This window comes from Giraffa tippelskirchi, chromosome 6 (assembly GCF_054371585.1).
Source record: "Giraffa tippelskirchi isolate mGirTip1 chromosome 6, T2T-mGirTip1v1.2.pri, whole genome shotgun sequence".
Lineage (NCBI taxonomy): Eukaryota > Metazoa > Chordata > Mammalia > Artiodactyla > Giraffidae > Giraffa > Giraffa tippelskirchi.
Genome location: NC_137280.1, coordinates 83,394,648 through 83,408,904, shown reverse-complemented (window position 1 = coordinate 83,408,904; position 14,257 = coordinate 83,394,648). Strand labels below are relative to the sequence as shown.

General features: G+C 55.0%; 1 protein-coding gene across 2 annotated transcripts in view; it reads right to left on the bottom strand.

Moving 5' to 3' along the window:
• ELL (elongation factor for RNA polymerase II) overlaps positions 1–13,673 on the bottom strand; it is a 78,262-nt gene extending 64,589 nt beyond the window's left edge. Inside the window, exons 1-3 of one of the 2 annotated variants that reach the window (XM_081496293.1) lie at positions 13,499–13,673; positions 3,656–3,853; positions 2,775–2,877 (exon numbers count right to left, since the gene is read on the bottom strand). In XM_081496293.1, coding sequence (XP_081352419.1) covers positions 2,775–2,877; positions 3,656–3,711 — 159 coding nt within the window. In that variant the 5' untranslated portion in view covers positions 3,712–3,853; positions 13,499–13,673. The remainder of the gene's footprint in view (positions 1–2,774; positions 2,878–3,655; positions 3,854–13,498) is intronic. The other variant, XM_081496291.1, reaches the window with a different exon arrangement.
• Positions 13,674–14,257: the final 584 nt, after the last annotated feature.

Below are 14,257 nucleotides of genomic sequence, written 5' to 3'. Positions count from 1 at the left end.
AAACGAAAAGGCCAGGCCTGCTGGAAGCTGTGCCAAGCCTGACACTGTGCCTGAGGAAAGCTGCTACCCGGAAAGCCAGCGCCTCCCACGAGGGGCAGAAAGCAAGCAGAGTCTGTGTGAAACGGGGAGTGCAGGCAGGCCCGAGTGGACCCCCTTGGGTTTGAGGCTCGCCACCACCCTCTAGACATTCTCATTCATGAAATGAAGGAGCTGGACCAAAAGAATCCTCTGAAGCGTGGGCCCACCCCTGAGACATGACACCAAGCTGTCTGCCAGGGCTCACGGGGCTGCACACAATAGCACAGGGGCTGAGGGCCTGAGTTTTGCCCCAGGACAGCGCAGTCTACTAACATACCCATCCTAACACGCCAGATCATCACTGCAGGCCTCCTCCGCAAAGGGCCACAGAGTCAAGGTCTCAGGCTCTGGTGGCCACAGTCCCTGATGGCAAAACTCTGCCACTGTCACAGTGTGACAGCAGCTATAGACAAGGCCACTGCACCCCAATAAAGCTTTCTTTACAAACCCTCCTTTTAGACTCTAAGGTTGGCACAGAAAAAAGGAACACGCCGTAACAGTGTACATCATCAGCATCCTTATCTGACTCTGTTCACCTAAGATGGTGACAGACTGCCGGCACCTTGGTTTTGCAACACTGGGCACAACAGACCCCAGCTTCTTCAAGGGCAGAAAGTGGCCCCAGGAGTTCTACCACCAATCCCACAGGTAAAAGGAGCAGCCGAAGGGGGATGTGGCACAGGCTCACTGTCAGGACCCCGAGAACGTGGCAGGGAAGCACCAGTCAACACGGGCAAGATCAAGCTGAGCTTGTCCCACTCTGGCCCCTGTGAGTCAGGCTGCCACCATTTGATTCAGTGGGTGTTCCCCTTGGTGGAAGTGTGGCACTAGGACCCTTAAATCACTTCCTCCAGATGTGGGGGGAACCACAAAGTCCACAGCAGGAAGCTGCATTTCCCCAAAAAGTCACTGTTAAAAAAAAAGGGAGGGGGAACTTCTCTGGTGGTGCAGTAGATGGGAGTCCGTCTGTCAATGCAGGGGACATGGGTTCAATCCCTGGTCCAGGGATTCTGCAACTACCGAAGCCCACTCACCCAGAGCCTGTGCTCTGCAACAAGAAGCCACTATAATAAGAAGCTCGAGTACCACAAGGAAGAGTAGCCCCCATTCACCGCAACTAGAGAAAGCTGACACTCAGCAACAAAGACCAGCACAACCAAATAAGTTAAGTAAAATATAAATAAGTTAATTTTTAAAAAGGTTGGGGGAGAGTATTTCCCTGATGATCCAGTGGCTAAGACTGTGTTCCCAATGCAGGGAGCCTAGGTTCAATCTCTGGTCAGGCAACCAGACTGCCACATGCTGCAACTCAAGATCCCAGAGGCCTCAATGAAGAAGAAAGATCCCACATGCCACAACTAAGGCCTGGTGCAGCCAAATAAATTTTTTTTTTAAGGGAGGAATTTCCTGGCAGTCCAGTGGTTAGGTAAAGAAGGAAATGGAGGTCCACTCCAATACCCTTGCCTGGGAAATCTCATGGACAGAGAAGCCTGGCAGGCCACAGTCCCTGGGGTAGCCCAGAGTTGGACACAATTTAGCAACTAAACCATCACCCACCACGACCAGCAGTTAGGACCTGGTCACTGCCAGGGCTCGGCTTCAATCCCTGGTTGGGGAGCTAAGATCCTGCAAGCCTCTCGGCGTAGCAATCGGTCAATCAACTTAAAAAAGGGAAAAAGAAAAAGAAACCGGGTCAAGGAATTAAGATCCTACAAGCTGCATGGCACAGTCATAAATAAGTAAGTAAATCGTTCCTTTTTTAAAGGGAAAAGGAAAAAGGAACCTCCCAGCCTACTTACCCTCCTCAGGGCAGTGGGACAGGGCAAGGTGCCTCTGGGCCCCAGCGGCACCCTGACCAGGAAGGAGACATGACAGGGCCCTTGGGTCCCCTCAGATCAGCCTCCCTGGACCGAGGGAACCAAAGGTGTGTGGCCAAGGTGCACACATACATATACACACGCACACACATACACATACATCGTGCAAGAGGAAGGGCGGCAGAAGCAGGACCAGCCAGGGGGCCCAACTTCCCCGCAGGAGCCCCGCCGCCCAGAGGTAAGCGGGCGGCATTTGCCCACAGGGTCCAGGAAAGCACCCTGTTCCTCCCCCGCCCCTCCCCATGCACCTTCATCCAGGCCCCGCGGTCAGGTCAAGCACACGAGTGGGGACAAAAGCACCAGAGATCTTGAAGGCTGAGGCTCAGCCCTGTACCTGCCCAGTGCCCTACAAAGGGCAGTTCCAGGCCCTTGGGGTCTCCAGGCCGCTTCCCATCTGCAAGAAAGCCCATTTTCCAAAACATTCCCGCTGTGATTCAACATGGGCCACAAACTGCTAAACTCACAAAAGCTGAACCGATTCTGCCCCATCCAGGTTCAGGACCAGGGAAGGGTCGGGCAGCCTCAGGTGCCTGTAGGGAGGAGCCCAGCCCCACCTGTTACATGAGCTCAGGACCTCCATTTGGGTTTAGGGGAGTGGGGAGCACAGAAGCCTTGCCTCTGAGAGGGTGGCCGAGAGCTGAGCTGCCTGGGCTGACTCATGTCACACACACACTCCCACCCTCCCCTGGCCCTCACCCCCTCTGCTTGCCCCCTCCCGACAGGTTTTCTAGACCACCTAAGTTGAAAGTGTTGAAAACTTGAAAGTATTAGTCGCTCAGTTCTGTCTGACTCTTGGCAACTCCACGGACTGTGACCCACCAGGCTCCTCTGTCCATGGGATTCTCCAGGCAAGGATATTGGAGTGGATTGCCATGTCCTCCTCCAGGGGGTCTTCCTGTTCCAGGGATCGAACCCAGGTCTCCTGTATTGCAGGCAGATTTTTTTTTTTACTGCCTGAGCCACCAGGGAAGATTACCCAAGGTACTTACTAACTCTTCCAACTTAAGTGATCCAGGTCCTGACTGGGCCCAGGCTCTCGCACCGTCACTGCCATCTCTACTCATCACTGTTCTCCTCCCCTTGTCACTGTCATCACCACTTGACCACAGCTTCTCATTCAGGGCGGGGCCATACCTACTCTCCCTGCCCTTCCTGTCATCTGCTCCCAGGTGACCCTGCTCAAGATCATCCCTCAGGCAGGCCTTGAAGTCATGTATGTATTAAGTCACTTCAGTTGTGTCCAATTCTTTGTGACCCTGTGGACTGTAGCCCGCCAGGCTCTCCTGTCCATGGAATTCTCCAGGCAAGAATACTGGAGCGGGTTGCCATTTCCTCCTCCAGGGAATCCTCCCGACCCAGAAATCAAACCCACGTCTCTTAAGTCTCCTGCATTCGCAGAGGGGTTCTTTACCACTAGCACTGCCTGGGAAGCCCTTGAAGGCAGCCCAAGCCTACCTCAAGTGTGGGTGCCAGCACGCCCCCACTCTGCTGGGGCCAGGTCCTCTGTCACCTTCAACTAGGGAACTCCTAAGCCTATCAATGGTTCAGCAAGTGCCACAGGCCCTTCAGACTGTAGCTCTCGTAGAGAGCCAGAAGTATCTTAGTGCATTTTAAAGGCTCCAAGACTGCCTCTCACTCGTCAGAATGGTTACTACCAACAAAAGAGAAAATAACAAGTGTTGGTGAGGATATCTACTCACCAGGCTCCTCTGTCCATGGGGATTCTCCAGGCAAGAACACTGGAATGGACTGCCATTTTCTTCTCCAGGGGATCTTCCCAACCCAGGGATCAAAGCAGCACTTCTTAAGACTCCTGCACTGGCAGATGGGTTCTTTACCACTAGCACCACCTGGGAAGCCTATCAAACTTGTAGAGACAGACAATAGAACTACAGCTCCTAGAGACAGAAAACAGAATTGTGGTTGCCAGGGGCTGAGGGAGGAAAAAATGGGAAGATGAACAAGCTCTGGAGATGGATGATGGTGATGGCTGCAAAGTAATGTGAATGTATTTCATGGCACTGAACTGAGTACTGGAAAATGGTTAAGACGGCAAACATATGCTATGTGAATTTTATAATTAAAGACAAAAAATAACATGATAAAAAGAACGTTAAGGCTATGAGAGGTCCCAGGTTTAAGACTGGGGTTGACTGGTCTTAGCACTGGCAAGGCCTCCCTGACCACAACCTGCCCCCAGTCCTGCCTGTCACAGGAGGAAGCTCCCAGGGGAAAATGCTCATACAGAGTGAAATCAGCCATGGGGTTGAACCTTCCACAGGGAGCCCAGGAAGGGGTGGCAGCCATCTACACCCACACAAAGAAGAGCAGCCCCAGCAACTCACTCAGGGCTTCCCTAGATGATGAAATTAACCCCAGCTTCCGGCTCAGGCACCCCTTACCCCCACCTCCTCCGGCTGCCCCCCAACTCCCAGCCTCCCTCCTTTAGCTGCTCTCTCGGATCTCACGCAGACATTCCTGGCCCTCCCTGCGGGGTTTCACCTGCCCTGCAACCCCAGGGCACCTCCTGCCCATCGCCATGTGTTTCTCCCTCCCTCCTCGTCACCATGCCCTCCGCTGGCCTCCCCCACAGGGATGTGGATGCTGCAAGGCAAAGCCAACTCAGTCAGTCTAATCAACAGGACATAGTGGCCACAGGCACACATCCAGGTGGGCAGAGAGGTAGGCCAGGGACTCCTCAGGCCCTTCATGCCCATGTCCTGCCACTCCTGCCCAGAAAGAAGCCAAAGGGTCCAGGAAAGGGCAGGAATGGACCCTCACTACTCGGCTTTTACACACCTTTGCCAGGGCCACAAGCAGCCAAGCTGCTGATGGAGAGGAGAGAACTTCCCCCCAACTCCGCGACATACCTGGGCAACAGCATTTTCGAGTGGAGGGAGGTTTGACCCCTCGAGGCTGCCCTTGTGTGATTCCCCAAAGGCCACACGCTTGGGCACAACCTGAAGGCAAAGACAGAGCCACCACACCCTCGGCTCTGGGCCTGACTCCTCACGCTCTGCCATCAGCAGCCACCAGCCCAGAGGGCTCAGCAGTCAGCCTGCGGCCCAGCCAGACGTGTCTCCAGAAACCTGGTCATGCCCTCCTGTTCCCCTCAAGTCCATGTGGGCTCTGCTCGCCACCTGCTCCACCATCACTGTCCACCTAGACCACAGAAGGGGCCCAGCTCCCTCCGACACAGTGCAGCGGACTCCCAGGCACAGGAACATAGCTCAAAAAGACTGAGGAAATTCACTTAATCTAGCCATTCTTCATTTTACAAAGAAATCTTTGACAGTATAGACAAAGAAGACAGTATTTTAAATTCTGAAGGCCTTCCCTTTTTCAAGTCATTTGTAGGATGCGCATACACACACAGGGGGAGGCAGCATCCATATGCCTCACCTGCCTGACCCGGGAGGCCATCCTGCAGGGGTGGCTCCAACCAGGGAAACTGAGGCTTGGGAAGAAGCCTGTAGCCCAGGGCCCCCAGGCTGTCAGCAGGAGCTGGCTGGAGCCAGGCCACCTGATCCCAACGCGTAACATCCTTTGACAGAGACACCTCCTTGTGAGGACATCCTCCCGGCATGTCTAAGATGGACACAGAGCAGCCAGGCAAACCACAAGGAGCTGACACCCTCCCGACAGGCGTAGGTTGTAGAAACCAGAGGTACTGGGAGAGCACATACTCGGGATAGGTGTCCCCATGCCACGGCTCAATTTCCCTGGCTGAAGGTCTACCAGGAGAACCCTAACGATGGACCAACACTGAGCATTAACCTCAGCCCTCAATCTCGAAAGCAGAGCAGGCCAAGACAGGCTGAACTACTCCAGGACTGCCTGTTTAGGAGTGTGCCTAGGAACCTTGGGAAGTGATAAGCGGGCCTTGGGCCCCTGACCCAATGTTCTCTGTGCGTGGAAAGCATAGCCCACTTGCTTGTCTGCCCGTGAAGCTAACTAGGGGTGACACTGACCCCCAAATGCTGTCTCAGGTCCAGGGCCCAGCCTTGACTCTCCCGGCATCCAGAACATCCACTGTCCAGGAACTGATCAAGGCCAGCACAATCGGGGAAACCTGCCATCCAACTGCCCCCGAGCAACAGACACAATCCAAGAACCAGGAAAAGAAAGGCTGCTGCTTCCACTGCGGCCACAGCCATTCAAAACCACCTCTAAGTTGCACTCGTTAGGACTCTAGCAAGAAGCTCATGACATCCACACCCTGAGACAAAGGCAGCAACCCAGAAAGACACAGGCCCTGCAGCAGCCATCGCCACGGCCACACACACAAGTCTCCCACCTCGCCCCCTCGCTGTTCACCCACCGCAGACCCACAGCAGCTCTCTGATGGGCCGTAGCCGCCTTTCCTCCCCCGCCAACAGTCACTCCAGCGGGCGACCACCAGCGTCTCTACAAGCACTGCATAATCTGACTCTCACAAACCCAGCTAAAGCATCACAATAAGCCAGGCGCACAAAGGCATTTCTGCTCTGTGCCCAGAATCAGGAAAGGTTAGAAATGTCCACCTTCCCCAACCAGGTACAGCTGGCAGCCCCAATACTTCCACTTCTGTCCCCCTGCCTGTCCCCACTGGACCCCAGGCTCAGGCATCCAAGTTTCTACCCCCAGTCTCCCCTGCTCCATGCCTGACCGAGCTGACAGTCCAACACCACAAAACAGACCATGTCCCTTCTGGGCCTCGATTTTGCCAGACAAGAGATCAGTTGCTCAGCACCTGCAAACTTCAGCTCCGCTCCTCGCTGCAATTCTGCATCTCTGCACAGCCTTCACTCAGCACAGGACAGAGGACAAGGTCCCAGGTGCCTGGGAATCCCCAGGTCAGTGTGATGCTGGAGGACTACAGACCTGTTCAGAGTCTGCACTGCAGGAGAAAACACAGCCACTAAAAAGCAAAGCTCAGCACTGTGATTTAAAGGAAAAAAAAAAAAATCTTATACAGTTTTGGGGAAGAATTGAGACCTAAGATTATATAAGGGGCTTCTCTGGTGGTTGAGTGGTTAACTACTGAGCAGTGATTTTGGAGTCCAAGAAATTAAAATCTGTCACTGCTTCCACTTCTTCCCTTCTATCTACCATAAAATGATGGGACCAGATGCCATGATCTTAGATTTTGGGGGGTTTTTTAGTTTAGTTTTTTGAATGTTCCATTTTAAGCCAGTTTTTTCCATTCTCCTCTTTCACCCTCATCAAGAGGCTCTTTAGTTCCTCTTCACTATTGAGCCTGCAAGCCGCAACTAAAGAGCAGCCCATGCCCAGCAACAAAGACCTAGCACAGCTAAAAGTAAATATTTTTTATCAATAAAACTTTAAATTAAAAAAGAGACTATATGAGACCACCAATGTGATAACTCAGTGCCTAGATGCAAGAAAGAGGAAGGCACCAAGGTGCCAGCAACAGTCTATGGGAACAGGGAATCACTAGTATTCATCACTGAGCTATACTGCTCTTATGGTAAAAAGAAAGAAATTCTGACACACGTCACTTTTAAACAGGAGTTCAGTGACCCCACAGGCTTCCCTGATAGCTCAGTTGGTAAAGAATCTGCCTGCAATGCGGGAGACCTGGGTTCGATCCCTGGATTGGGAAGATCCTATGAAGAAGGGAAAGGCTACCCACTCCAGTATTCTGGCCTAGAGAATTCCATGGACTGTATAGTCCACGAGGTTGCCAAGAGTCGGACATGACTGAGCGACTTTCACTTCACTTTAGTGACCCCACAATCTTCACAAACACGTGAGGCCCCCTCCTCTCTGGAGGGGTCGTGGCGAGTCACCAACACACCCCTCTGACCTGGTGACTCAGCCAGGAGCCACATCTCAGTGTGGCCAGGGAGGGCTCAGCTAGGAGGATATAATTAGCATCAGACACCAGTGCAGCCACTTAGTGTGGGGACAGGGGGTCTCCTCCTGGATGCTTTACTTGGACACCCGCTTCTTTATTAAAAAGCAAAGTGACAGAACTATACATCGTGGCTGTCTGTGCCACTTACTGCACAACCGGTCAGAGGCTGTCTCTGGAGGGACTGTTCTAGAATACATCCCTTTGGCTCTGGGTGACTGCAGAGTGACCATGTATTGCAAAAGATGAGATCTCAGACAACTCCGGGTCACGCAAGCCACCGAGAAGAGAGAAGACCAAAAAGAAAGTCACACAGGCAGAGCAAGGGAGCGAGGCCCTACAAATGAAGAGCCCAGGGGTGGCAAACCCAAAGGCGCAGGATGGACTGACAGCCGGGCACGTCGAGCAGGGCTGCTGCCATAAAGAAGCAGCTCTCTCAAAACAGGGTCTGCTCTGGGACCAGGAGAAGCTGTCTTGTTTTTCAAGGATTTCCCAGAGATGTCACAATCCGGGTATGATGTCAAAACTACTTCAAGGGTGATGAACTCTGGCCTTGCCGATGAGTCAACAGTGGATGGGTTTCCGAGAGCCGATGACTGTTTACGCACAATCACCATGGCGAACGGCTGCCGGAAACCTAATCAAGGGTCACAGCGGCTGATGGGGGGCTTGGCCCCTCACACACAGCCTCACAGGCTATCCACAGAAATGACCAGCACTCACTCCACAACCCAGGTTGCTCGCCTGCCCTCAGTACCTGTGAGACATGAGCCTTCTGGGAGGGACTCCCCACCCTTCAGAGGGGGCAAAGCTCAGGGCCACACACTGCATCACTGCATTCCAGCCAGGTGCCTGATTCTTGGCCCCATCTAAGGTGCGAGACTCCTTCTGGCGACTCGGCCTCCCAGAGTCTTTACCTGTGTCCTCACCTGAGCAATGGGAACCGCTCCCCACCTGGGGCTGACAGCCAGGAGACAAGATGAAGTCCCGTGTACAGCTCAGGCCTGCGCTAGCACGTGGGGCATGATCCACAGGCACTGGTTATCACCTGCAGGTTTTCTCAAGGGAGAGGGGACACAGGACAGTCAAAGCTGGCAACTTCAGGAACCTGCATGGCCACTCACATCACCAACACTCCCAGGAGCCTAGAATGCTGGCATTTCATAAGGACTTGAGACCACAGTGGGACTCCCTTTCATAGCTAGGTCCCAGCGGCTCAAATTCCCTCCTAACTTGAGAGGCAGCCTGCGCCAGCGAGGACAATCCAAGTGACCTCAGCAAGCAACACTGCCCCTCAGAGCCTCAACTGCCCACAATGAACAGTGGGAACAAGAAGCTAGTCTACCAGCCAAGACTGTCAAGAAGATGATATGTGCCTGGACAAAGGGCTTACAGGGACCTGGCTGGAAGCCAGGAGGGGCAGCAAATTTAGTTAGTCGCTATTCCTAAAGACAGCCCATCTGAAAGACAGACATGGCTGGCAAGAAGCCACCTAGTTAGGGCCAAGTGGGATGACCCCCCACCCAGGAAGGGGAGACGAACCCACCTCCTGGGGCCTCACCATGGGGGAGGGGAGCAGAGGCTAAATTAAAGCTCCTCCTGCCACTGGTGTCCAAGCTGAGACCCATGCAGCTAGCCCCTTAGCAGCAGGCGAGCAGCCCCCAGTGTGAATCCAAAACAGTCTCATGGTATTTGCTGCAGAGCCCCTCTTCCTACACCCACCCCAGGACAGAGCCCTGTAGCCGCCTCCACCCCTTTACCTAGCCCGCAGCCCCCACCCTCAGCAAACACCCTCCCCAGCCCTTCATGTTTCAAGGCCTGTACACGTGCCATGCCTGGAACCTCTACCCCTTCCCCCTGGGGACCCCTCGCCCGGCAGACCTCAGCTCTGGCATGCCCTAAGCGTCCCTCTCTTAATTAGCACCCTTTCACGTCACCCCATTTTATTTCCTTCCTGACACTGACCGCTGACAAGCTCTTCAGGCTGATTTCGGTGCCACCCTGTCCATTATCTGTCTCCTGCCTCCAGCATGCCAGCTAAAGAGACTGGGGACACATTTTGGTCACTGGTAAACATCTAGCCCCTGAGCGGTGTCCCTGTACAGACCAGGCACTCAAATCAGACTCAGGAAGATAGCTTCCCATAGTCTCTGCTCAAATTTCCAGGTGGGAACTGGCCCTGGGTCCCCACACCAAGTGCTGAGAACCTGGGAGAGATCAGGGTTGCACACATGCCAAAAGAATCCTGACAGCCCCAAGAGGAGGAGCCAGAGTTCAGAGAGGGCAGGGCCCAAGATCCTCGGAGCCTGGCAAGAAGGACTGGGTGCTGGGAGGGCTCAGGTACTAGGACCCTAACAGTCCTCAGAGAGGGTTGGGCACTGAGACACCCCCAACCCTGAGGGCAGGATTAGGAGCTAAGAGGGCTCAGGTACTGGGACACTCGTAATCCTAAAGAGAAGAAGGATCCAGAGCAGCCAATGGGATCCTCAGAGCTCTGAGGAGGAGGAGCTGGACTGGGAGGGGTCAGGCACAGAACCAAGGCCTCATGCAGGTACACCTGAGATTCAGAGATTCAAACCCAGACAGGCTCCAGTTCACAGGTTTCTTGGGCCCTTCCCTGAGCCCTCAATTTTCCCTAAATAACATCTTCCTCTCCATTAAGAAACTTATAATCCAGGAGAGGAGAGGGTCACTCAGCAACAGACCCATCAAATCTGACGATGAAATATCCATGTGATCGAGGAAGGTGCCCCAGCAAAGGTCACTTCCTCAGAGTCAATATCAGGGACACTTCTCTGAACAGACCCATGATGCGATCTTGGAGCGATGGGCTGTGTTTACACGTCCTTTCTCTTCTCTCCCGGAAATAACCCATCACAGCAAAAAGGGAGATCCATGGGAGTGCCTTGAGACACACTCGAGACTGCACGACACCCAAGTCTGGACAGTGGCAGCCACATGTAACTTCACCTTTACCTTCCACCACGTTCCAGGCTGGTCACTGGGTCTATACAAAGGCAGCTCGGACTCCAGACCCCTCGGGAGACAGAAGGTGTCAGGGACTCCTACTTGGGCTAGTCCAACAGCTAGGATTACAGGCTCCTGGGAGCCACAGAGAAAGTTTTGAAGGAAGCTCCTCTTCAGCCCCCTGCCACATCTGAGTTTGTAAAACCTCTTTGCCATTACAGTTCACCCTTGAACAACACCGGGGTTAGAGGCACCAAGCCCCTAGCAGTCAAAAATCCTGAATAAACTTTATAGTCAGCCATCCATATCCTGAGTTCCACATCTGCAGAGTCAACCAACCGTGGGTCCCCTAGTACTATGGTACGTGTTTGGTGAAAAAAACCCATGTATAAGTGGGTACTTCAAACCTGTGCTGTCCAAGGGGCAACTAAACAGCATAAAGTAAAAGTGAAAACCCTCCCTCTCCACAAGTTGCCACTGGCAAACCATATAGCCGCAGTGCTAGAGAATAGAAAACTCTAAACTGTGACAGTCATACAAATGAGGATGCAACAAAACACAGATCATGCTAACAGCCAATACACTTCCCTAGTCACACAGGTTCATCAGGTCACCTTCCCCATGCCTACCACCCAAGAACACCGAGTGTCCAAGCTGCCCTGGTCTTACCTCACTCCGCTGCACTGCCTGTCTGATAGGATAAATACGAAATTGCCAAGAAACTTAAATCACCTGTCAGCCTCTGAGAAAAATGAAACTTTGAGTCACCCCCAAAACTCAGCCCAACCAGTCAGGTTAACACGCCTGGCTTAAAGGAGAAGCTCTGCAAAGGAGCCCCTTCTGGCTGATCAACACTGATGTACACAGCTGGGCTCTGCGTGGGACGAACTTGAGTCTGGAGTTATACCTTCACCCTCACAGGAGGAAGATCCAGCTTAAGGGATGTAACCAACACCCTAAATTAAAAATAGCAGCGTGACAGCATGAGGTGGACGCACAGGCGGGCCTTCCGGATGACTGGAGCCAGGGAGGGCAGCATGGCAGGGAAGGCGGGGCTCCCAAACCACCGTGCCCAGGTGCCAAGTTCACCTTATTTACACGATGCAGGAGCTTTCCCCCAGCTGTTTCGAGGAAAGCCCGCCTTCCTGCAGAAGGAGTCAGAATTGCCCAGGGGGAAAAAAGACTGGGCTGGGATTCCTCAAGGAAGGGAGGCTGCAGCTGGCCACCAGGCCCCCTCCTCCTCACCTGCAGTGGCACCCCAGCCTCACCTGGGGGAATCCCTTTAGGACAGGTGGGCACTCGCTCTTCCAAGATAGACGAATTCCCAGTTCAATGAAGGGGAAACCGAGACATGAGGGCAGGAAGGAAACTGCCCCCCAAAGTGGGAAGAAGGGCGGGAAGGGTGGGCACTGGGAACAAAACAGGGAAAGAAATTCCGGGCTTAGCTAATGGTGCCGAACAAGTCCAGGGCAGGAAGAAAGCCACATTCCTTCCTAGTTAGTCTCTCTCCTAACCCGCCCGAGGCCCCCCCATCCCCAGTACACACATACACACACACACACACACACAGAGGGCAGTGCCTCCCCGAACCTGACACCAGACCCAACCCCCTAACCACTGGCTATGAAGCCCTTACTTTCCAGGCAAAGAGGAAAGGACCCCCCCAACCATTTCCCCTCAGGACCAGACCATTGGGCACCTGCAATTTCTGTCCCAACACAGGAGGAGGGCGCCATGACACAAACAGAAATGGGAAGAAGCCGTTTCAGACCACGGCCCCAGATGTGCTCCCAAGTCAGGCCTAGAGAGATGGTGCACAGAAGCCCATCCCCAACACCCCCCTCCCCCAGGGGGCCAGGTGGCAGAACTGAAACGCCTCGAACTTCCCCAGAAGGGCCCAAACCGGCCCTTGAGAAGTTTGAGAGTCAGCAGCCAGGTGCCGTGGCCAGAGTGCCTCCCCAGGTGCCCACCACAGGCTCCCAGCCTAGGAAAGGCTCCATGCCAGCAACTCCCCCTCAAAAAGACTCCCTCTTCCTAAAGGTGTCCAGCGATTCAGGGCCACCTGGGGAGCTGGGGAAACGCTGTCAGGTTCTGCCCAAACTTCCCTTCCCAAGAAATAAGAGTGAACCCAACTCCAGGAGCCTCACTGGAAAGCGTCAAAGACGGCCCCCAAGTGCAGACATAACCTCCTCACACAAACTGAACAGGACCCCACAGGCGCCCCGACAGCGGTGACCCACTGACCCACCCTGCCAGTGACCTAGACGGAAAAGCTGTTCCCGGGAGCGCAATCAGCCATCCCTACCAGTCTCCCTGCGAAGCAGTCAGACAGAGAAGTCCTAATCCCCCACCTCCCGTGCTCGGACAGCGCTGCCTCCACCCCCTCCCCTGGTCAGGTGAGAAAACTAGTTCCTGCCCAGGTGCCGGGTGAGTCCGGAAAGGCCCCGGACGCCTCCAGGTGCCGACAAAGACGCCCCCCGGATCAGGCGCGTGAGTTCTGGCCCTTCGGCCGCCCTCGGCCGCCCGCCAGGGTCGCCTCCACGAGTCGAGGTTCCGCGCTCTCCTAGTGGGACATGCGCCCACCCCGCGCCCCGCTGGCCCAGAAACCCACGAGCAACATCTCAGACGCCGGACCCCGCACCCCCAAGCCAGGACGCCGCGGAGAGGGGCGCGCGAGGCCGACCTGCGCCCCGACGCCCGCGCCGAGTCCGCCGCTCACCTGGCTGGCGCGGTAGCTCTCGAAGGCCCTCAGGGCACTGTCGGTGAGCTTCACATGGAACACGGACACCTTGCTGCCGTCGCTCACCCGCCCGCACGACAGCCCGTAGCTCCGATCCTCCTTCAGCGCCGCCATCTTGCGACCATCGCTCCCCCGCCCCCCGCTTCCCGGCTCCTGGGCCAGCAGCGCGCCGGCCACGCCCCACCCCGCCGCCCGCTGACGCACTGCATTATTCATGAGATGCGGCTGGCCACGCCCCCAAGGTCTGGGCTCTCGCCGCATTGCCCGCCAACGTGCTGTATTATTCAAGAGACGCGGCTGGCCACGCCCCCCAGGGACAGGGCCAGCACCGCCTTGCCCGCCTACGTGCTGCATTATTCATGAGACGCTGCTGGCCACGCAGTGCTACGGGCCGAAGGCGGCCCACAGTCACCGCCCCTATTATCTGCATATTCATAAGGATGGATGGCCCCCACCTCTCAAGGCCCCAGAGGTATCCACTTCCGTGCCCGGACTCCGCCCCGACACGCGCACTACTTCAGCCCCCGCCTCAATGTGTATTATTCATAACCCTGACTCAGCCAGGCGCGTCGAAGCCCCGCCCCACCAGCCGCTGACGTGATGTATTATTTATGAGGTCTCTCCAAGTCTTCCGTCTTTGGCTTCTGTGGAGAGCCCCAGCTAGGGCGTGGAGGGGACCGGGCGACGCAAAACACGTGGGGGCGCGGAAGCAGAGGCTGGCTGGGCGTGTCTATGCAA